This window comes from Falco punctatus, assembly GCF_963210335.1.
Source record: "Falco punctatus genome assembly, chromosome: 8".
Classification (NCBI taxonomy): domain Eukaryota; kingdom Metazoa; phylum Chordata; class Aves; order Falconiformes; family Falconidae; genus Falco; species Falco punctatus.
Genome location: NC_137588.1, coordinates 17,872,674 through 17,897,362, shown reverse-complemented (window position 1 = coordinate 17,897,362; position 24,689 = coordinate 17,872,674). Strand labels below are relative to the sequence as shown.

The 24,689-nt window shown below is 37.0% G+C and overlaps 2 protein-coding genes across 2 annotated transcripts; one reads left to right on the top strand and one right to left on the bottom strand.

Annotated features, from left to right (window-relative positions):
- Positions 1-9,269: 9,269 nt before the first annotated feature.
- On the top strand, positions 9,270-17,923 carry PJVK (pejvakin; the record flags this gene model as incomplete). The annotated part of the gene is made up of 6 exons (XM_080400418.1): positions 9,270-9,480; positions 11,697-11,892; positions 13,425-13,566; positions 14,227-14,344; positions 16,123-16,227; positions 17,606-17,923. The coding sequence occupies 6 exons, from the start codon at positions 9,270-9,272 to the stop codon at positions 17,905-17,907; spliced, it is 1,074 nt and encodes a 357-aa protein (XP_080256544.1). The 3' UTR covers positions 17,908-17,923.
- A 1,795-nt stretch (positions 17,924-19,718) lies between these two features.
- Positions 19,719-24,641, bottom strand: FKBP7 (FKBP prolyl isomerase 7). Its single transcript, XM_080400425.1, has 4 exons — positions 24,297-24,641; positions 22,603-22,754; positions 20,262-20,395; positions 19,719-19,947 (listed from the first exon to the last, which is right to left on the bottom strand). The coding sequence occupies exons 1-4, from the start codon at positions 24,506-24,508 to the stop codon at positions 19,786-19,788; spliced, it is 660 nt and encodes a 219-aa protein (XP_080256551.1). The 5' UTR covers positions 24,509-24,641; the 3' UTR covers positions 19,719-19,785.
- Positions 24,642-24,689: the final 48 nt, after the last annotated feature.

The following is a 24,689-nucleotide window of genomic DNA, read 5'->3' as shown; positions in this document are numbered from 1 at the left end:
ACAATTCTAGTTTTTGAGGAAACATGATGTTCTTTTACCTGTTGCAATGTAATTGGATAATGCATGTACAAATGACTTGTTTAGCCTGCCAATGAATGTTGCTAATGCCTTACCAAAAAAAAAGCATATTTTTTGTATTTTTTTCCTCAGAGGCAAATCCAAACAATGCTAGATTTGGGAAACTGTTTACTGAAAAGCATTTTCTAATAGATCTCTGAAGAAGTGCAATTGTAAAATTATTATTGTTCAGTGCATACAGTACATTGTCTCCATCACTCTGTACACTGCTGCTATTAGTGCTTGTTCTAATAAATCTCAATGTACACTGTTTAAACTGCTGTCATCTGTGTTCTGATTTATTAATGTAAGGAACACTTTAGAGTATGGTTCTTGAACAGTTTGTAACTAGTTAAGTGAATTGACTATTAATCATAAAATTCTTAATATATGTTGTAGATTGATTTTGGAGAGGTGGGTGATAGTGGCAGCAATAGCTTTGAAACAGCGGCTTCTCACTAGCATCATCCTGTTCCTTTCTAACCTTTTCCAGCTGCAGGATTATTTTTATAAAACTTTTCCCATGTGATTTTCTGTGCAGTTTCTTTAAATCTGGCAGGAGCTACCAACTGCAGTCTCAAAGAAGATAATTTTATTTTTGGCAGTTCCCCGTTTTATCTTCATGCTACAGCTGGTAAGAGCCTTTTGCTTTTTTTTCACTTCAGCTTGCTCTTTATGATTAAGGAGAGCTTGCAGTATGTTTCTTAAGTTTTTTGAGAAGGTGTAGGGAAAATGGTTCCTGATGTTCTCTAATAGAATTGAAAAAAGAGGTGTGGAAATGGAAAAAAAATATTATTATTTGACACCCACCCCTTCCGGCATTTTGGAAAAATTACAGTATGTGGGATTTTTCCATTATTTGTTCTTGTCAGTTGTTCAGCCCTTAATTACATTTTATTTAGAATGAAAGCATAATAGAAAACAAGAATTTGGTTTGGAGGAGAAATTAAGTTTTTTGCTGGTTTTTGGCATTGTAAAAAGAACAAGTGTTCAAACAGTCTGGAATATTGCCTGAGTGGAAGCAACAGCAAAGGAAGGGAAAACATGAATAGCAATGCTTGCTTTCTTGTGTCAGAGTACACATCTGATCTCATCCAAACTGATGCTCTGTACTAGGGTTGTGTACTGGGAGCTTATTCCCTGTTAGACAGTTCTACGAGTGAAATTCAGCCGTGGTTGCACATTTGTATGCTTGGGATCTGTACTTTACCTCTAAATGCTTTGCAAAACAAATTAACACTTTTTGATTACTGTTGCTTAGCCAAATTACTGTGCATAAGTGAAGAGTGAAAAAGCTTTATGTCATTACTTAATTGTTTAAAAAACCCAACACAACAAACCTTTGGGAATAGATGCAAGAGGCTGTAAAGCAGCACTACTAATCTGACATCTAATTTGGCATTAAAACTATTACTTAAGCATGGAAGTAAATTTTATATTTGAATTTCATCTAACCAAGAGACAGATGATACTACTTCATAACCACAAACAAGTAGGCGCTGTGCTGTGGTGAAGTGAGACAGTGTGGGAAGCTATTGACAAGATTTCATCCTGACTCAGCTAAAGGAGTTGCCCACAGAAAGCTGTTCCAAGTTTCACTGCCGGTACAAAAATCTGTTCTGATGTGATGATACACAGCATTTTTGCCCAACCAACATATCAAGCCACATGGTTCTCTAAGTCCTTATTAGCTTATTAAATATTTAAGTTGGTCTAAATGTTAAAAACCACAAGTGTGCAATGTTGACTGTTCCTGCACCTGAATATTATCTTTTGAGTAAGTAATCATTGCTAAATCAGATAAAAAGGAATGAAGCTGAAACATCATTCAGCACTAATGAAGTACTGAGGGCTAGCTGAGGAGGTACTCCATTTTATCTGAGTGGTGACTCAAATTTTACTCAAGGCCAGTAAATGAAATGTCTTATATTTAGACTGTGGGTTTTGTCTCCGAAAGTTTTGTCTAAGATGTAACTTAGTTACTTAGGCAGAGTAACTAAGAGACAGGTTGTTCATCCCATATCTATATCCCAAGGGCTTATTAATAATAGTAAATTTAAAAAAGAATTCAGAATGAGATAATAAAGTATGCATAAATGTATGTTACAGACATGAATCTGGTGTGAAGATGTTTTTTACCTGTGATTAGATTATATTAGGTTACATTTGTAATCACATGGAAAAGTTCCTAAGTGAAATCAAATATGTAGTTGCTTTTCTCACTGACGTCTGTCTGGCTATATTTCCCTCAGCAAAGAAATGAAACTAATTACAAGCTCAAATGTCGTGACTACCCCAGGTTTCTTCAGCAGATTTTTTGACCAGTCAGTTGAGGAAAAAAGTATAATTAAACATTTCCAAAAGGTTACACTTCCTGGACTGCAAGTGGATTACAAGTTCTGGTAAGGACATTGAGTTATTTTTTTAACTGATAAAATATAAGGTGTAGATTGTCTTTTAAGTTCCTCTTTAAGTAGGTTAGATTTGAGGGCCTGGCATTATGTTTTGCAGTCAAAAAAATTGAGGTGATCTAGCACAACAGCATACCCATTCTTCAATTCTAGTTCAAGAGCTGATTTCACTTAAATGCTCATCAGCCAGTCTAGTAATACAATATTACTCAGGCTGCTTTTTATGTTTGGTGACAATAATTTTTTGTCAGCTGTCTGTTAAAATATTTAGTATTTCGAGACTGCTCAAATATCTTCTTATTTTATGCCTACACATGTAGAAATGAGGAAGTATTCTTGTAGGGTGAGAAGGAATAGCCTGAATAAGCATAGAGGAGGTGATTATGAAAGAGGATACTGAATTCTTGCATGACCTGCAAACACCTACTTCATTTTGTCTGTTTATAAATACTCTGTATCCAAAGATCTGAGAGTACTTTATGATACTAGACAGTTCTTAGCAGTATCATGCCCAGGGAAGTGATATATTATCACAGCCACATGTACAGTAGGTTTCACAGACTGAGATTAATCGCCCAGTATTAGAGAACAGCTAGTGGCAATGCCAAAAATAAATTCAGTTCAAGCCTGCTGCTCAGATTAAAACAGGAGAAGCAAGGAATGAGATGTGTCTACTACTGAAGGAAGTATTGTATAGAGGTAACTGTACCAGTGCCCATCAGACAGAATCAGCATGTGAGTTGTATCACAGTAGACAAATCCTTTGTTTTGCAATCTTTCTTCAGACATAGTGGCACAGCAGCAGCAGCCACAGTTCCGCATCCTCATACAAGTGGATGCACAAGCCCACAAAGCTGTCCTCTAACACACATACATCCACTCGCAGACGCTGGAAAAAATGATTTAGTTTTTCAGGTGGCATCATCCAAAGGGAAGGCAGCATTAAATCTACTTTAGGTCACACTGACCTTGTTTGTTTCCAGATCTGTCTTCACAAAGTAATAATGCTAGATGATGAAAGTAGCATCATTGTATGCAGTAATGTTTATGTAACAAACGACCACTTCTTTTGGCTAAGAGATATGCCTGCTTCTTATAGATAGTAAGTTTAAATGCAAACACACTGTCTCAGCAAATTTCTCAATTTCTTATTAGTAAATGCTTCACAGCTAACACATCCATCTGCCAAAAATACTGCCAGTAATATTAAGGCAATTGCAAAGAGTCAAAAGCTGAGATATTTCATGTGCTTTAGCCAGTGATAGTCATTTAATATCATTATTATTTGAAGATGAACACATGAAGCATATGTTAAGTAGTCTGCACATCCGTGAACAAAGGTCTGAAACCTGAAAGGTAAGTCGGTGGACGAGCCTATAAAACGATCACCAGAATGTATGCTCCTTAATCTCTTTTGTGTTTCCTTTTCATCATTAACATGGCTCTAGTGAGAAGGCAGTGAAGTGGTACAAAGGAGCCAACTGTGCAACACATTCCCTTTTCATCGAATCAACAGATGTTGCTTGTATAAAGGTGAAAGGGGGATGATGTCAACCAAAAGCCATAGAGAAGCCAGTTGAACTCCACGTCCTGTATCTGTTCATTAGTGTATCGCTTACAGTAGTACAGTGCAGCTTTTAATACTTTGATTGCTGGGCAAGTGTCACGCTATAATACAGCACCTCCTGGCAGGAGATCTACCTTTTATGTGTACTGTAGCACAGACTATGAATATGTATTATTGCAGTCTGTTCTGTGACAGAACAGAAGGAGGTTCCAACAGAGTTTACTTGAGCTGTAAGCCTGGACTATTATATAGGAAACATAGTAATAGTGAGCATGTGTATGTGTCTTCCAAACAGACCGTTAAAAGTGACCTTGAAAATAATTTAGAATAGCCTTAATGGTATGTTTTAGAGATCTGTATAGAAAAGGACAATGGTGTTTCCAGCACCTTTTAATTTTTTTTTTTCAAATCCATTCTAATTGGTGACGAAACTGCTCACACACAGAAGTCTCATATAAATAAAAAATAAAAGTCCATTAAAATATTTACCTCTAGGGGCTTTTATTAAAATTTTCTCATGAGACTAAAGACAGTAGTGGAATATTCAAAAGGGTCTGGTTCCACAAGAAGTAAAACATACTTTGAATGTGGGGAACTTAAAAGATTTTAGGACTAGGCTTCTGATGAGTTGCCTCTTTGAATTTCTGAGTTCTCTAATTTTGATATGGTCTGTTTATCCTGCTGCACAGAGAGGTTTCCGTAAGGAACCAATCAAGTTTCAGAAACACAGGAAGTGACTACATTATTTTACTGTTTACCAAATTGAAAGCTTAATAAAGTAAGTCTACACAAAATTAAAATATCGCCATAGCTAATTTAATTGTTCCCCTATACTGCATAATTAAAATAGCATTTGTGAACTGATTTAAAATTTTCACTGCACTTAAACAATACAATAAAGAAATCCAACATGGAACTATCTCTGCTGAAGCGAAGTGCTGAAAACCTTCATCTTCCTTTAACTTACTTTTCTTCCCACAATAGTCTGTAAATACCATAATGCTTTGGTAACAGCTGCGACTGCTGTTAGCATTATGCCAAATGACCCCAGTACCCCTGCAAATTGCTAGACCAGGAGTTCAACATGGTAGTGGTACTGTCTTCGTACTCAGGAGCTCTGAAGTGATAGTAAATCATGATTTTAAACTGACTGTTTTTGCTTATACAACGGGATAAGTCTCTAGACAAACTCCACCTTGGGGCAGGGGGAGCAGAGTCAAATGTTGCTAGAACCACTTAGGCAGAGAAAAAAAAGAAAAAAGCATATATGTGATAGGGACCATATCTGGTTCCATAAATTGTTTTTGTTACCGCCTGAAATTTAAGTGTCTATATTGCACAAATCCTTGCTTTCCAGGGAAGTATCATGCCATCTGCTGGAGCTTTGGAATTCAGCAGGTAATTTTTTCAGTAGCATTTTATTTTGGTGGGTTTTAGTTCTTAAATTCTTGCACTTGTTCTTTTGTAAAGATCTGTAGGTAAATGCAATACAGTTCAAGGGCACTTAATCAAAGTCGTCTACGAACGGACAGCACCTTTTTTGTACACTAAGAAGGTATTAAATTGCCAGCAGAATTTGGTACTAATTATGTAGGCTTAATCCTGTCAAGCAAAACACCAACTCAGATTATGCAGTCAGTTAACACTTAAGACTTCTCTTCTCCCCTCCACTGACTGGTTAATCATACTAATTTTATGATATGGTTGACTGTGACAGAAAAAAATTAAAATCAGATCAGTTCATGTAGATTACAAAAACATCAAAATAATCTGCAGATGTTTCTAGATTTGTGGACTGAAATTACTGAGATAATTCCACATTTTCCATTCCCTGGAAAAGCCTCTAGCTTGCATGCACCTTGGGTCAGCCTATAAATGCATCTTTGGACACACCATAATTACAGGTATCCAACATTCCTGCAGGGATAACTACTGTAGGATAACTAATAATAAAACAAAAATTATTGTGGAGTTACTTAATAACTACAAAAAGTATTCTGCATCCTCAAAGGTTCTACAGAAAGCAGTACTCTCCTCTAGATTTTACTATTAAATACTTTCCAGGTTCATATATAAATACGATGTAAAGAAAAAATACAGTATGTTACCATCAAAATTCTCAGCTATATGTAGCTAATGCTTGCCTGCTCTGTTACTACTCCATGGCTAAGACCAATTCTGAAGAAACCAAACTCATCTTCCATATGAATTAAACTATCTTGATATTCACTCCAGTTGAAGATCTAGCAAAGAAACCGCAGAACACAGAGCTGAATAAGCTACCATGAAACTGCTCCCCATGTTGAGGCTTGTGATGTCCTTAGGCAAACTTACGGATACCTTCAGTCTGCTGGGGATGGACAACTCAGAAGCAGAACAGAACATGGTAGTTAGGAGCAGAGAGTAGAGTTAAGCTAGAGTTATAGGGACAGTAAAAGCAATTTTAAAAAATGTAAAAGTAGAGCATTGTATCTTTACATCACTTCATATGTTTTCTTACACAGAATTCCACCTCCCCGCTTATAGATGAACCTACTCTGCAGATGAATTGGCAAATGAAGATTCTGCCAGCAACAGCCTTGATTGATTTATTTGTTTATTTACAAGGGTCAGAGGGTATATAATTAGAGAGAGAAGGGTTAACACAAAGTGTGTTCTCATGATCGAGAAAATGGGGAAACTGGAGGAATAATTTTGTCTCTGACACCAAGTTTGTATACGACTCAGGGGGGCTCACTTAAGCACAAAGGTCATCATAGATGGATACTCGGTGATCTGGGGTGGGGTGGTGGTCATGTTTTTTAATTTGTTTTTTAAAAGGTGCCTGAGTCATGATGAGGTTCAAGTGTGACCTCGTTCAAGTAATGTATAAAGGTGGGCTAAGACAGGGCTAGAAAAGTCCTTTTGTTCTTCTATGAAGTATCCGGTGCAGTGAAGGCAGGTGGGGTGCTTTATTACTTTCATTATGTGGCTCTGTGCAAAAGCGTACAGAGGGTTACAGCCCTGGCACTTCCTGGAGGTAGCCTTGAAACCTGTGTGTAAGCAAGGTTTTTCACTGTACAGCTTGAAGATAGGCAATATTTATTTGTTCAGGTGCTGACTCAGGTATAATGTATGCACAGCACTTTAATTTATTGGTTGCCCAAAACGAGAGCACACTAGGGCTGCAGAAATGCTGGAAGTTCATAAGTACATTTGTGTGCCAAGTACAAAAGTGCCTAGTACCGGAGAGGTGGCAGAAGTATCTTGGGTTTCTTCACTTGGATAAGCAAAATTAGTGAAAGTTTTCTGAGCATCACAATGTTAATGTAGTTGCATTCCTGTTCTCTGACCTGTGGCATGAGGATGATACAAGCAGTTGCTACAGCATTTATGGTGGATTATAGGGTTTAGAGTAACAGGAATAGCATGTAAACATATCAAATTAAACTATTTGTTATCAAAATCAGTGCTAGGATCAGATTGAGTATGATCTATGACTACATACAAAGCAAGAGAAATACAAACACATTTTGAATAAACAGTGCCAGCTGAGCTTGAAAAAATAGTATCCTGTCAAACCGTTACAAGAAAAATACAGGATAAATCTATATCAAGACTGAATGGGCAAGTTTAATGTAAGAATTTCCTTAGCTTTTCCTTTCATTTAGAACCTTTTAAGTTCTGTTAATGTGTTTTGATTGAGTAAATATGTACAGAGGCACTTTTTTTGTTGTTAGTACAGAGTAATATGAATTATCGTCAGACTGAACTGCCGCATTTCACATGATTTCAGTTCAAAGTCTATATGTAACCAGCTTCGATTTTTCCAGCACCTTCTAGAGTAAGCAGAAAGCTCTGGCAGCCTTTCCTTTCATCTCAGATAGCTGAGGTAATATACTCCCTTTTTGCCTTTTTATTGGACTTCCTGATACTCTGAACATTTACAAATATTTGTGGAAGTATCGGAAAGAAATAAATTGAAATGTGTTAAATTATTAAATAAGTGATCATCTTATAAAAACAGCCCTTAAATGCTTTCATGTGAAAATCCTGCTTCAGAAAAAAAGGCAACCAAACAATGGTTTTTAATTGGTAATCAGGGATATATTAATATTAAAGTGTAGTTTTATAAGCCTGTGGCTGGTATTTTACCTACTGTAATTGCAAAAGGAGTTCCTGGAACATGTGCTACATGGTTTAGCAGTTGTATGCTCACCACTCTTGCAAGAAAATCAAGTAATTGTTTATATGAGCATGGGTCAGCTCATGCTGCCTCCCTCACAGATCCTCCACAGAGCTCACTACTGACTTTCTTTTTTCCCATTACAATTTCGTATCTCTGCACTGGTGCTTTCCCTCTTGGATCCTTGAGCTGCTCCTTAATCCTGTATCAATAATCTCCCTTCTGTCTGCTGTTTTACTTTTATTATTCTGCACAATTCTTACAACTTAGTGAATTTCTCAGTAGTCTGAGCCAAACACATGCAGCTGGCTTGTCTCACAACTGTCCCTTGGGTCACACGCAGCTGAGTCCATAGGAGAAGCATAACATATAATGAAAGCTCACCACTGTTTCCCCACTGCCTGCAGCCATCTCTAATCTTACGCTTCAGCCCACCACACCGCTTGCTTGCCAGTTGAGCGTTCACAGGTAGGTTATTTCAACCGCTGTTGAAAGGCAATACCGTCCCAGCAGACCTACCAGCTTGCCCGAATGTGTAATTCAGGCAGTCTCCATGAGCGCGTCTGGGCTGCTTTTTTGTTTGTTGGTAAGACAGTAGAATTCAGCTGCAGCAAGGACCCAATAAACAGTAATACATCAATAACTCCTAATAGGAAACTAAGAGTTGCAGGACTTACTGTCTTCCGTTTCTAAGATTGTAAATTTTGTTTTCAAAGAATGGCATTGAACTGGCAAAAAAAGGGCAACCGTTTCCCTATCAGTTTACACTGGTAATTCATTATGCATGATACAGAATTAGAGAGCTTAACTGAAGGTCTTTGAGAGAGGTCTCGAGCAATACACCATAGAAGCTTTGTAGCTAAGATGCTGCTGTTTCTTTCCAAGCAAAATATATCTCAATCTAAAAAAACAGTTTGACAGCTTTTTTTTCTTTGTTTTTTAAAAAAAGTTTTTCTTTAAACATGTTAATTTGTTTCAAAGAACATTGTAAAAAGAATTGAACATGGGCTTGATGTCTGGAAGTCACACTTGATACAGAGCTTTTTATTATCATTTTTAATGTCGTAATATGTTTGCTGCTGCAACCAAAAACTTTGTTAAACAGGTTGGTGATGGAGGAAGACTAGTTCCAGTGCCCAGTCTCAGTGAAGCTGACAAATACCAACCTCTAAGCCTTGTGATTAAGAAAAGAAAATGTTTACTTTCAAAAAAATCTAGATTTGCTTCAACACCTTTCACATTAAAAGACATTCTTCAAGGAGAGAAAGAAATTTCTGCAGGTAAGTTTTCTATCTTTCTTCAAAGTGGGAAGATGTGTGTTTTCTAGTAAACAGAATGGTAGACATAGTTTAAACAGTGCAGCTAGTGTGATGGTTCTTTAGTACATGGGTAATAAAATTTGTCTTGCTTAGTTGTGTAATGAATAGCTAAAAAACCACAAGTCAAACTGGTAAAAAAAGTAGGCACCCTTTGGAAAAAGAGTAAAAAAAATAATTCAATTATACTAAAAAGCCTTGATATTTTCTGAACTAATATGAAGCAAATTCAGTGGAGCCTTGTGTTTTTTCATGTTGCAGTAGGTTCCTGGTAGATGTATTCATGTATGTTGGTCAATTGCTACTTAAAATTTGGCTTTAGTGTTTATCTTTCTCTGTATACTTGCTTTTAAGTATGTAAGAATGGCTTCAGTTCTGCAGCTTGTTCCATGCTAGTAATCCCTGGTGTGAACTAGGCTCTGCACTGGCAGAAGCATTTGACCACAGCTATCTGACTGAAGTAATTGGATTTCCATAAGATTTTTTCCCACATTTGTAATCTTTTTCGTGTATTTAAAGAGCTTAACTGTGTATAAGTTGCTTTTGCTATGCAATATCAGATTTTTTTGAGGAGATTCTGTGGGAATTAGGAGGTGCAAACTTGAACTATACTGTTTATATTTTCCTGTACCTTCCTTTGGAAAAGTCTGTGTAATTCTTGTCTACATGCTGTGTTTTCTCAAAACAGTTTCATTGCTTTATTTTCTTTTGAAAAAAGGTCCATTTTGACAAAAGTACCAATCACATTAATTGCACCACGATTGCATTAATTAAAAACTCTACCAAGATAAACTAGTATGAGCACAAGAAGGCAGAAATACTGATTGACCCCACAAAGCGGTGATTCCAGGACACAAGCATGATGAAAAAATTGTAATCCCACTAATCCTACTAGTCTTACATTCAGGACAAGTCAGCTGGCTTATCCTGAATGAAAAAAAAAATATGAAAAATCTCATTAAAATGTCTGAGAAAAAGGTTGCAAAATCTCATTAAAAAGTCTCACAAAACCTTCCTAGTCTTTTCTGTAAAGGTTAGATGTCATCTGTGAAAGTATTGTCCTTTAATGTAAGCAAAGAACTCTGTAATTGAATTTCCTTTTTTATGTGACCAATATAGGCATTTGCAATCTTTTTAGAATAATGAAAAAATATACAAACCTTTTCAATTTTTGTTGAAAATAAAGACAAACAGGATTCGTACTAGGTGACTTCATAATGTTAGTTTATCCTAAAAACTTCAAAGGATTACAAAAAAAAAAAAAAAAAAAAAAAAAGAGTAAACCCCAGATTCTTAAGTGTATTTGGATGCCTAATCCCTGTGTTCTACCTGCTCTGTTTATTTTAATTTGGCAACCAATGCATTCTAATGTTTTTTGGTTGGTGTAATGGAAATGTATTTAAGGTTTTAAAGAAAGCATTATAGAAATGCTTTGGCACCTGCTTTCTGATTGTACAACAAATCGATGCAAACTTTCAAGTAAGTCAGAGCTAATCTCTTGTTTTCCTTCCAAATAAACTGACATAGCCTCTGGAATAATCAGGCATATATGGAAAGTGTGCTAAGTCTTTCTAATTACGATGTGCCAGGTAAAAGGCAAAGTTAGTAAAAAAGCCATGTTAGTGGCACACACATGTCTCATTCACTTATTGCAAAAATGAAGAAATACTAGGTTAATTTTTACTGCATCTAGACAAAATTCAGAATTCACTAATACTATTTTACACACAGTGGTTTTCATTTTGTTCCTAGTTTTAATATTCTGTATGCCCTCCACTAATTCATGTTGTGTTTTGGAGCCTCTGTCGTTAAACCCAGAACACATTGCATGTTTAGTTTATACAAGTACCGGTGGCGTAGTTACAGGTAAAAGTTAGGAGACATTAGGAGAATAATGAGAAGCACAGAAATGTAGAAATAGCTCTAACTGCCATTTCATGCCCAGGACGTATCACATGCAGGAGCAGGGGCACAACTGCCAGAGAGAGGCACAAAAATCCCTCAGACCCCTATGTGCTCTTTTTCCATTTGTCATCAGCTGTAACACCAATAAACAAGTGTTCAGCGTCGCTCTGAATTTGACATCAAAATGGTTGACAGTACCATTTATTCTTTTCTTGCTATGTAAAAGTACTTAATTCAGACTTTTCATCACACAACCGTTATCTTCTTTTACTCAGGTGTCTCATCTTACCAGTTGCTCAACTATGAAGACAAATCAGATGTTTCACTCAATGGTAGAAGAGGAAATCAGATAATGAATGATGTTGGGTTTGATGTTGCTGGATCAGATTCTGTTGCCTTTAAAGCTTCGTTTGGCATAGTGACCAAACATGAGGTTGAAGTACCAACGTTACTTAACGAACTTACTACAAGGTTATATTATATATTTTGTTTTCTGGTTCCATAATTGTATTTCACACAGTTAAGTTGAACTTCTGAAATAGTTATGTTTTGATTATTTTTAGCCAATCAAAAGCAGTCACCATTGGATATTTTCAAAGATTTTGGGTCACTGGGACTAGATGTGACCTTCTGTATAACACAGACTGTAGATTTTTTTTTAATTAATTCTTGCTTGTATTACAGTGCATCATTCGGGGGGGGGGGATAATCCAGAAAGGAAGAGTTCAGTCTATCCAAGATTCTGTCTATTTTATTCCATACTACTTAAAATTTGGAATTTACTTTGAATGACATTACTCAGCTTCAGGTTTCAGAAATATGATTTGCTTTTGATGAAGTAGAGTGTCTTATTTATTATTGCCAGTGTAGCAGTTCAAGATTTTATGAGGTTATTACACATCCTTTTCTTTGAAAAGCAAAGTAGGTTTATCTACATAAATTTTTCATAAACTTCTGTGGCTCTTCTCTAAAGGCAGTCTCCATTTTTCCAACATCCCTGTGGAGCTGTGGACATTGAAAATAAACTTGTTGTTCCTGTAGTGCTAGCTTGGATGCCAAACACATACAAATATGATGTGACTAATTCTAGGTGTAATTCTCTAGTTTATATTTCAAAGATTATCCCTTGTCCACAATGTCATCCCAGTAAATCCCAGTGTTGCATCCCAGTAAATTATATACTATGCATGATGTGACGTTTTGTATTTTCAAATATATATTGTTTCCTCGTAGTTATTTACCAAGCACTGCATATAATTTTGTATCTGTAACCTCTCTTGTTCTGTACCTACCTTTTTCTAGTTTATTTGTAACCTTCAAACAATATCATTAATAATTGGGGTGGGATGGCAGAAGAGGTCCTAATCCTCTGATATCAGTGTTATAGGTTTAAGAGCCAGTGCCTATAGAAATTATCCTACAAACACCTGTTTCATGATTGTGCCTTGTTTATAAGTGATATAGTTCTTTTCAGTTACAGTTGACATGTATCAGTTAACCAGTTTTTAATCTATTGAGTGTATGCCAGCTTGTATGGGCATGATTTAGGTTTCTAACCAAAACATTGCATCATCGTGAGCTTTATAGAAGCCTAAAGGTAGAGCATTACAGCTGTTGCTTTTGCTATCTACTTTCCATAAATTCTTACTGAGTGGCATAAATTATATCACTTTAAAAAAATTATTAATTAGGGTGTGTTGACAGTTCCTTGCTGTCACTAAGAACAGTGTCGGATGGACAGACTTGGAATTTTTCAGGATCTCCCATGTATCCTCTCTAACATTTGTACATTATTTGCTTTCCTTGAATTTTTAGTGCTTCTGTTCCCACACACTGAAAATGAATATTAAGTTTCCAGACACATCCTCAGTCAGTGGTTTTACTGGTATGAGACAGAACTTTACGGTGATTTATTTACTGATTTGAAGTTACTAATTCTATTACCTGCCTTATAAATTGCTAGTATTTTCTGAATTTCCTTCCTGCCTCCCTCTTGATTTTAGAAAAATAAACTTTGATCATTGTCTAGTCCATCAATCAAGAAAAAGTAGGATGGAAATTTTGTGCGTGGTTATGGAAAGTATTAGAACTACGAGGCAGTGCTCCTTAACTGTCCATACTGGAATGCGTGGAGAAACAATGAGGGTAAATATGTTTGACAAAGTTCTGTAACATAAATTAACAAACATAAAAAGTTGATTTTTGTAAATTTTATGGTTGGATTTGATTGCATTTTTGCTGATGTAAGCTTAGAAAAAATCTGAGGTAAATCAATAGTATTGCACTGATGTAAACTGAATTAAAAGGTGGTTTGTTGTTAGTATAGCTTATGTGACGGAGGGGATGGGAAATGCATGAAAAGATGGCTAGGCAATGAGCCATTGCTTTGGATGAAGCCTCAGCAAAAATGTGGAATATACTGCTTCTTAGTTTATTATTATATTCACCTTCTATAACACATTGTAATTATTTCAAGGGTTGGTGTCTTACTCCTTGTCTTATGTTCTTCCTCCCTTTCCCTCTCTCTCTTTGGCGTGTTTGAATAATTGAATCTACAAATCTGATGTTTGCCCATTACTAGTATTTATAAATGATTCACATAATTTTCAGTAAGTGTTGCAAGTTAAGTTACTATCTCTGTATCAAACTTCATTAAAATGCAGTTGTTTACAGAAAATTCTTTAGTTGTGAGATATGATCTTCAATTTCAATTATAATTCTCAATATATACAGTTAAGATATTTTGTTTATTTTTTCATTTAAATTTGTAACTTTTTTGTCTTTTGATGCTTTTCAAAATTATAGTTTCACATTATTGAAGATCAGAATTATAAAGGGCGAGACAAAGCCATTGTTTTTCCTGCACATACAACTATTGCTTTTAGTGTATTTGAACTTTATATTCATTTGGATGGTAATTTTGGTAAGTGATGTGAATTACTGTCATTACTGCTATTATTTATAATTATTTGAGTTTTTAAAATTATTTTCTTGCTCTTGGTATACATAAACCCTGATCCCATGCAATGGTATGCTTTAATTTTGTGCATGTAAGCAGTCTGACTTTACAATTCTTGAAAAGACAAACAAGGTAGGTGTTGGAAAATACTCTGTTGTGGAAATTTTTTTAAAAATTTAAGTACAATTTCCTTTTTTTTTTTTTTAAATCACGTTGTTTCATGGAACAAAAAATCACTTCCTTATATTTGTGATCTGTAAGGAACAGGCTTATGAGACCATCTGATCAGTTTTGCATGAAATATGCAAGTAAAATATTCAAAAAAGAAAGTGTGTGGTACTTAGAGTTAACATTTTTTCTGTTGGGGCTTTAATTTCAGTCTGATACATCTTTAGCACATATGAATAGCTGAAGATATTTAGGAAGAAATAATCACAATTACTGGAAACTAATAAAAATTGCATAGCTCCCTCCTTTAATTTTTTTCTCCTTTTGGGGAAAGGACAGCACCTATTATTTATACTAATTAAATTGTAGCCTATAACATTATCAATGTTATTAACATTGTTTGTAATAAACCAGAAAGTCAGTTTAGGATTTGATATAGCACTTAATAATGTGAAATTAAAAACTCCCAGGTGAGCTGACTAAATTGATGTTAAAGTTTTAACCACCAGATTCAAATGTACTTCAATACAGGAAGCCCTGTGAGAGTCACTCGGCTGTTCTCAGGAATTGCTTGACTCCCTGTAACAGTGTGGCTTTCTGTAAATAGCAAGATGAAAGACCTGGTTAGGGAATTAATCTCTTATCTCTGCAGATGTGTACAGCAATGTTTTAAAAGCTGCAAATAGCTCTGTATCCTTTGGCATACACAATATGAAACTTCCACGAGAGGTACTCTACATTGTAAAGCACCTTGTAACTGAACCGTGGGATACCTTTATCCTTCTGTAAAATTTTTAAATATACTCCAAACCAGGCATAATTACTGGATTAAAAGTAAAAGAGAGAATACAGTATGGTAGTTCTTTATATTCACTTCCATAATGCACATCGTTACTTTCAGTACAGGAAGTGTTTTAATGTTATTTTACCTTTATGCAATGGTAGTACAGAACAGTGTGTTTCCTAAAGTTTATTGTCAGTGAAATAGTCCATTAAGCTGATTTTTTAATTTGCATAATTAAAGAGAATTCTCAGTTAAGAAAGTTTAAAACATGTTTTTTCAGTTCCTTGTAATAGATTATCCTTAATTTCACTTCTAAGTTTGTTTTTTTTTTTAAAGTTATGGATAGAAACACAGGTGATACTTATTTTTATTTAAAAAGTTTTAGTAGTTGATTTGGTGCTGGAAGAGATGACTACAGAACTCACAGGCCTTGCTTTTTATCTTTCATTTTTAGTTTCAAATAAGATCACAGAAATATTCCTCCTTCAGAAGCAGAGCTTCCATTTATATGATATTGACTGTCGTAGTCCCTTAACATGGCCTAAAATTGTGTATAAACCAAAACAAACTCTGACGGTGTATGTTGAAAGCCACAAACATTTTAAACTTCCCATTAAATCTGAATCACTTGATTCTGTGGGCTATTACTGTGTGCAGAGTTGCATTAAAAAGTGGTACTAGCCATTAAAAACATTAGCAAAACTGAATTTAATCACAAAACATATTCAACTCTGTTGTGCAATTACTTTTATATTTTGTTCTTCTAAAAACTGAGTTTTAATTTTTACAGAACTCTGTGTGACTCCAGTTTCAAAAGGAGGATTTGAAAAAGAGAAATCCGGATCATCTTCACTGACCAAATTAAGGAGGTTAAAGAGTAATCTGTTTCATCGAAGTATGACTTTTGATATTTATATCCAAATGTCTTAGTTAATGCACGAAAGAGTGTATTTTTGTTCCTTTAATTTGTGTGCAAGAATAAGAAAATTTTGATGAAAAATGTACCTCTTTTTATTTCTTGTGTATTCAAATTATTGTAAAGTTATTAAAATTTCTATTTGAGAATCTGACACACAAATAGCAAATTTATGGTACTGCTGTTCATCAGAACTCTAAAGAGCGTAAAATAAAAATTTATGGCTGCTGATAAACTGGTACGGAGTAATCGTACAACTAATGTTAGTTAACATAAAACCTACTTCATATGCTTGCCTTTTACAGCTAGTGTTATGCAATACAAGTTATGATCTAAAATAATATTTCATGGCAACCTCTTTAAGTTTAAATATCAAACAGTATTAATTTAAATATTTGAATGTACTCTTTAGGCTATATATTAATGTGGCAGGGACATGGGCAAGATACCATCAGTTCTCTTTTCTCATTCTGGTATGAATGCTACATCCAACAAAACTGTGTATCACTGTATGTAGCTGTATTTTCTTCAGAACAAGATTCTATAGTTATAACACTCCCTGGTCTAAGTATTTTGGAAATCTGCAAATCTGAGTGTGAAGATAAATGCTGAGTGGTAAACACATCCTTCGAAAGGCTGTTCTGTATAGGTGTCCTTGCTCCATCGTATCCTGTTCTTGATCAAAGGGCTTTTATGGACCAAGCCTTTAGCGCTGCTCCACTCCACACTTCTTCATAATAATAAATCTTCAGTGGATACGATACATCTCAGTAGCTGTAGCTGCCTAAAAGTTTGTCATCCATTCTATACTAATCAGTCCCTGAAGAGAGAGGAAAAAGGTAGGTAGATCCAAAAGTGTTTTCTTCATGGGGTGTTTGGATGCTCAGAGATCTGCTTAGGGAGGTCAACACAGAGTCCTCCAGATTTTCTAAACCTGTTATGTATTGGTAGGGTTTTTATGTAATACTAGAAAAAAAGTGAATTTACAATTTTTAGAAAATAAAACTAGACAGTCAAAAGTAAAAATTATTAAACAGGAAATGACACAGCTCTGATTTGATATGGCACCCAATTTTCATAAGTTTGCTTCATGCCTTTTAGGTGTATTTCTAAAAGTATTACAATTATATAGATAATATACAAAAAGTTTCTGGCTTTTGTCAGTGACTTTTGTGAAAGTGCAGAAAAAATTTCATCACACAGGGCTTCTGATGGGAAGCAATCTACAATGTGGCATATTTAGAATGGTCTCATGAATCGATTGTTATTTCCATGATTTGATTGACAGATTGTTTTGTAAACAGGTCATAATGCAATTACAAATCATTGCTTTTTTTGTGTGTGCATTCTTTTTCAGATAAGAGAGTAGTGGATACCATTGCTAACTCTGATGCTTACTTGGAGGATCTTTTTACAGATTACTATGAAAAAGCTGCGAGCATGACAGACCTCTCTACAAGCTATCTCAGAGAAGGGTCTCATATCCGAATTAATTTACTTAATAACAACATCCCCAAAGGTCCCTGTGTACTTTGTGGAATGGGAAGTTCTAAAAGGGAGACGGTCTACGGGTGCCTAGAGTGTTCTTTTAATGGACAGAAGTATGTACGACTGCATGCTGTGCCCTGTTTTGACCTCTGGCATAAGAGAGTAAGGTAACTGAGCTAGGTAAGTGCCTGTTGTCACAGACATGGGCATAACTGTGCCACAGACTTTTCAGAATTAGTAAATATGTTGACATGCAAAATAGTGAAAGTGCAAAACATTTTATTACACTATTATCTTCAAATTATTTGCTTCATAGTCAATGACCTTTTACTTGAAAATGCCCTCATGCATTCCCCGACATTGCCCCTCTTCTTTCTAGAACCTTCCTCTTTCATTATCATAATGAAAAATGTACTTTTAAACTGTATTTTCATAATGTCAAAATATATGCTAGAGCTCAATTTTAAGTTGTTTACACAAACTTGTTGTTAAACCCCCATACGTTGCCTTTATCTACACTGGCATGATGGTAAAATGAGAGTATTTGTTAATAATTTAGTGTTCTCGTGAATGTTTAATTGAAGTATCAGATTAAAAAACATGCTAAAACTTAGCTCAGTCTAATGTTTCATTTACAAAAGGGAACAACTAAAACCAGGGATAGGTGTTTCATATTAGGATGCCATTACCATATTTGTTGAGGTTACTAAAAAGTACCAGCCAGGCCACCTTCTGCATTTGGATTTTAGGTCACAGCTGCTCGACTTTATGTGTTTAGAAAAAAAATACTTAGCAGAAAATATTTTGGAAAACACAATGAAAATAACAGAACTAAATCCTTCCAGCAAGACTTCAGGGGGGGTCTTCAACCGGTACATCTCAACCACAGAAAATTAGTCTTCGGAGCATAGAAACACCAGAGGGCACTGCAGAACTGTGTCCGATACTAAGCCTGGGCGTGCTGTGGGTTAGTAAACTGTTGAAGCCGTCTCCATGCTATTTGAAACTGGGAAGACAATTAAAAAAATATTTTCTGCCTTTCAGAATGACTGTAAGGATAACACAGGTACGGAACCTTTTTAACTTGTGCTTCCACTTTCACTGTGTACATCTGATTATTACATGCTCAAATGAATAGACATTGCTTTTTGTGAAAAAAGTACGTTACACAAGTATTATGATGAAATCCACGTAAGCAAAACAGTTACTGAGCCTGAAGTACTGACTATTAACTATTGCTACTTCTTTGCATTTTTCCAAAGTGAGGGAAACCAGAACGATGCCCAAATATTTACTTACGTTTATATATAGTATCTCCCATCATCTTTCACCTTGTTCAAGTAAATGATGATGGTGTAGGTCTTTAACTCCGTGCCGCTGAATAAACTGGCTAACAATAATTTTACTAAGCCAAAGTTTATAAACTCACTTAAAACACTACTTTTTCATGAACGCCAAATTATTCAGGTCAATATTACATCAGAGAGGTTATTTTAATTTGCTTTAAAAAACATTTGTGTTTTTATCTTGATATTCCATAAACAGTGTTCATTTATTTTAATGCCTTTTATAGTTAAATTTGCTACAAACAGCAATTCCTCAAGAAGCTAGCCTAGAAGTCTACAGAAGTTTAACAGATTCTGCCTGGGATTCTGTATTCCCCTTTTATTTTACAGTGGATTGAGAAGTATTCATCAGTTATGTTCTAACGATGTCAACAGGTACTGGAACCATTTTTGTGTGCTTGATAGGACAGAAATCATTACTTTCATCAGTATTTTAAACAGTGAGAGAGACTACTGAGCAATACAGTAGGCCAGGAAGCAGGAACCACTAATAATAGATCATGGTGTTCTCCAATTCTGTTTCTTTCTTTCAAAATATCTAACACATTTTATTAGTTGAATATTAAAAATAAGATTTTTACAGTCACATTAAGAGATATAAAAAGATGGCGCTATAAAAAAAAAATTACAAAAAAATTTCTGTGACCAGGTATTATTATTTAAAATTCAGTGTCCAGAAAACAGCCAAAGATTTCTGAAGTACTTAGAGTTCATCATGCTGGTAGACATTGTACTCCTTTGCTGATATGAAACCATCTCCATCGTGGTCGTTCTTCTTAAATATATCAGCTAAGATTTCATCATGGACTGAGGGATGCCGTCTTTTGCCATCTCTTGCAAATTCTTCTTTCAAATATTGGCTTATCTAGGAGAAAAGAAAAAAGTCCAACCATTGTGGCTTTTACAATTTTCAACAGCTATCTTCAAGGACACTTGGGGTATATAAATAAGTTATTGTGACTCCAGTGCAGGCATGTCCAAAGTTTGTTTCCCAGCAAGTCTGAGACATACTAATGTATTAATCAAAGCACATTAGAACATCGCACAGCGTAGCTTGTGTAAGCATACAGAAGTTTATATGATCAACTACAGCAGAGGCAGCTCATGTAAAGATAACACTGATACAACTATACCTGTAGTTTTATTGTTATTTATTCTAAATTAGTTACATCATATTACCTCTAGTTCAGAGAGTTTCCTGTCACTGTCCTTGTCTATTTGATTAAATGCTTCAACACTGCGAGGTCCCTTATTTACTGCATAAAGTTCAATCTCAAAGATCAATGTTGCATTGGGTGGAATCTTGCCCTGTGCTATGAATAAAAGGAAAAAAATATGTAAGAAATTGGACGTTATGGTCAGAGATCACACGTATGATAAATTCACATCTAAAGTGTCTTTTTTTTTTTATTACAAAAGGCTCGGTTAATACTCAGATTAAACTCTCAATTTAAATATTATGCACCTAGACAGGAAGATTGTTCAGATCGTGTTAGATAAATGATTTTGTGAGAGATCTGCAAACAATATACTTCCCCGAAACAAAATTACATTGCTCATATCAATTCAGGTACTTTTAAAATTTAAGAGAAGGGTTTGTGTTATCTTGAAAAACAAGTAGTTCTGAAATTCTCACTCTTTCACATACTGTCATATGATGTGGCTTATTGAGAGAGTGATTTTAAGACATATGCATGCAGTCTGATTTAAAAGATTGCGGTAATACACCAAGGCTTATATGTTTTTTCTGTCTGAAGAAACAAGCAAGTAGTATCAGGTTTCACCAACTTCCTATGAATTATACCAGTGGTTAAAGGACTTGATGTAAAATAGTGTTCAAAATATCCATCTCATTAGAAAGAAGCCACAGAATGTAAGTCGTTTGATTCACCAAAAAAACCCCAAACTACTGGGATATTTTGCCTGGTCTCTGAAGAAAAAAACCTTAGACTTCATTATTCCTGTGTCAAAGCATTTTCTTACCTGATGTAAAACCTGCACTTCCTATAAAGACAGGTTAATGTATCATGCATCTAGCAAAAAAAGGGAACTAAAGAGGGACAGCAACAAACAAATGAGGTCTAAATGTAGCACCAAAAAAGCAACAAGAAATCATGCAGTGTAGAATTAAAAATGTAAACATGCAAGTTGCTTCTATTCCTAGCCAAAGCCAGTGAGCATGACATTGTAACCTCGGAATTTGGACAGAATTTTGAGCTTGTGCCCATCTTTCATGAACTGAAGAAAAACTAAAGAATGTACTCCAATTTATAAATAGAAGGTAAACAAAACCATTATGCACGCTACTCATCTAAAATATCCATAGTAAAAAAGCCAGGTTTCAGAATTCAAAAGATTTTAATATTACAAGCTTTAAAAATAAACAGCTTTTAAATATATCTGAATATGTATCATGGTTTATATACTACTTAGGAAAGAAAGATACAATACTAGAATTCAGTGCCAGTAATTTACAAATATACATACCAACAAAGGAAAGATATGTAAAGATTTAGAAAGCCACATGCATCTTTTCTAATTCAGTATTAGACAGGCATCTTCCCCAGCATGCAGGAATACGCTGAGACAGAGGACAGGTATGCTGTAGGAAAATAATACTGTCTTGAAGTGCTACCTAGAACAAACAGTTAACATTAGTATTAGAGTTAAGGAACATACTTTTATTTGTGTCAGTGTTTTTCCTGTTACAGACCTACTTACGGGAAAATTCATCCCTAATAAACTTAACTGGCTACAGTGGAATTGTACGAAAGACAAAATTGGTGCATGGATTCCTGACATATCACTATCAAACAATTATCACAGAGCAGGAAGTACCTTTTCACAGAAATTACTACACCCAAGTCAGAGCCAAGTTTGTTATTTACAATTAAAGAGTGCTGAAACACTGCATAAAACTCTGGAACTTTTTTTTTTGGTAAGTAGATTGCACACTTAAGCATTATAAAGTCAAATCGGATTTCATGCATTGTACTGTGCAATTATTATGTAATGTGATGATATCGTCCATTATCTATCCATGATGTAAGCAGTATTTAAAACAAATTATTTCTGCTTAGGTTAATTCTGGGGCATGCACTGGATTACACTGCATTTTACTCAGAAGATGCAGAATATCATTGAAAGGCTAAGCAGGTAGGAGTCAAAAAATAGAAACTATCACGAGTAGAATATAATAATTAAGACCAAAAAATGCTTACGTCAAGATCTTCCTTTTGCTGTCAGTTTTTCATATTATGTCAATACTTGGAAAAGCACATTGGGTGTCACATACTGAATTCTAATGCAAACTGCAGGGCCTGGGTATGGGTCTATGAAGTGGAATACTTAAACTGCATAGGAATGATCAGGATTAGGCTCCACAGCTGCAGTAATCACCTTCCGCGCCTCCAAAAATAACGGCAGCACCAATTCTTAACAGTTATTTACATTACTGTATGTTTGAAAGGGTAACACAGAGAAAAGACAGAGTTCTAGTATTAAAACTTCTTTTTTTTACCGTATCCTTGTTGTCCATATGCTAATGATGGAGGAATGATCACTTTCCGTTTTTCTCCAGGACACATACTCATCATAGCAATATCTAACCCTTTTATGACTTGTCCAACACCCAGAACGAACCATTTTGGATGACCTTCATTTTGTGTCCGACTATTAAAAAGAATTGTGAGTGGATAACAGTCAATTTATTTATTTATTTATTTAAATAAAAATAACTTGAAATTAGCAGTCAGTGAGAACATACGTTAGATTATTAGCACACAAGAATGTTTATAGAGTGCAAGAATAAAAAATATTAACACTTTTTTTCTGCCACATTTATAATTAATTTAAGTTCAAATCTTGAGATGTGTAAGGGGCAACCTCTGCCACATTTATAATTAATTTAAGGTCAAATCTTGAGATGTGTAAGGGGCAACCTCTTCTGAAATGAAAAACCCTTAACACACATCGAGTACACTTTATGTCAGAAACAAGGTGCCACTGCAGGAAGTCTGCAATGAGTGCTGGTAGCGATTCACTGCTAAAGGTGTCTTCAAGCAGTTCACAGCACTGTAGGATGGGATGGGACGGGACGGAGCATGCAGGTGTGTGTTGGGGAACCTGCAATCTTGGCTACAGTACTGCGTGCTCACCCACCGCTCTGTTCAGTTTAGATATTCAGTGCTTCAGGCTGCTTCTGGTCACATGAGGCATCCCTGGTATGGGAGCTATACTCAGCGGCAACTGAGCGGCGTGTAGCTCAAAACTCGGAGGGCAACACTGTATGTGCCAAAATAAGTCACTTCAGTGGGCAAAGAAAAAAAAAAAAAAGCAAGTAAAATGGCACTGCTAAATGTAGAATTATCCTGTATTGATTTCTTCCTAAATGATACATGTGGGGGAACAAATCAAGATTTTGTCATAAACCAGGCTACTGTCTGATCTGTCCAAATAGCCAGATCCGTCCAAATACCTGAAGGATAGAAGACTCTCCTCTGTAGTTCTGAATAGGTGAGTTCTGACTCACTAGTAGGATGGACCAGTATTAAAAGCAAGGTACTTTAAAAATAAAGCCTTTGCACAACCGTTTCTGTGCAAAGCAAGCTAAACCAAGCCGAAACAGCCTGACAACAGATGGGTGGGACAAAGCCAAAAAGCAAAAGCCTAATGCCGGAACCGGGGCGAAGAGGAAGGCAGAACAAATCGAGGAGGGATGCAGCGACAGGGATGGGGCACAGCGCCTGCAGCCCGGACCGTGAGGCGGCTGCCCCGCACGGTGCCAGCTGTGTGCATGTCTCCCTGTCCCGGGCAGCCAGCCGCCGGCCCTGCCGGCCGCCCCGCCGGCCCGCGACCCCCGGCACAGGCCGCAGCGCAGGGCAGGCGCCAGCGCGCTGGGGATTATTTTCCCCTGCCAAAGCGGTTCTCCGTGTGTCGGCTCTCGGCCACCCCCGCCGGCTCCCTCGCTGCGGCGGGCCGCCGGCCTCAAGTGCGGCTCTGGCCTCCAGCGCAGCCCAGCGCCGGTCCCTCCTGCCCCCGGCAGCCCTGAAAGCGTTCAGCATCGGCTGAGGGAAAACAAGTGCCGGGAAGGGGGAAGCCGCTAACGCCGAGGCGGCGAGCGCGGCCGGCCGCCGTGCCAGGCCGCGGGGCTGCGGGGCGGGCAGGCTGCGCCACGTCGGCGGCCGGAGCCGGAGCCGGTGCCCTGGGGCCCACCTGCAGTAAAACTTGGATCCGTCGCTGGCCAGGAAGCCGTCGTAGTGCGCGTTCAGCAGGTCCCCCTTCTTGCTCTTGGGGCTGCAGGCCTCGGGCAGGTGCAGCACCTCTATTTTGACCTCCTCCGCCGCGGCCGCCGCGCCGCCCTCGGCCCGAGCCGGGGCGGCCAACAAGGCCAGCGGCAGGAGGAGCAGGGGCAGCGCAGGGGCCATGTCGCTACGAGGAGGTCGCCGGCGTGGCACTGTCCCCGCTGGGCCTGGGGCGGGGGGGGCGGGGGCTGAGCCTGCGCCGCGGCACGGTCCCAGCCTCCCCGGGCGCGGGGATGGGGCCGGGGCCGGGGCCGGGCCAGGCAGCCGCGGGGCGGGCGGTGCTGCGGACCGGCCCCCTCCGCTC

Coding starts and splice junctions, on each gene's coding strand:
- FKBP7 (XM_080400425.1), bottom strand. CDS start 24,508: ATGGCCCCTGCGCTGCCCCTGCTCCTCCTGCCGCTGGCCTTGTTGGCC. Junction 22,755..24,296: donor GGATCCAAGTTTTACTGCAG/GTGGGCCCCAGG, acceptor TCTTTTTAATAG/TCGGACACAAAATGAAGGTC. Junction 20,396..22,602: donor ATATGGACAACAAGGATACG/GTAAAAAAAAGA, acceptor TTTTATTCATAG/CACAGGGCAAGATTCCACCC.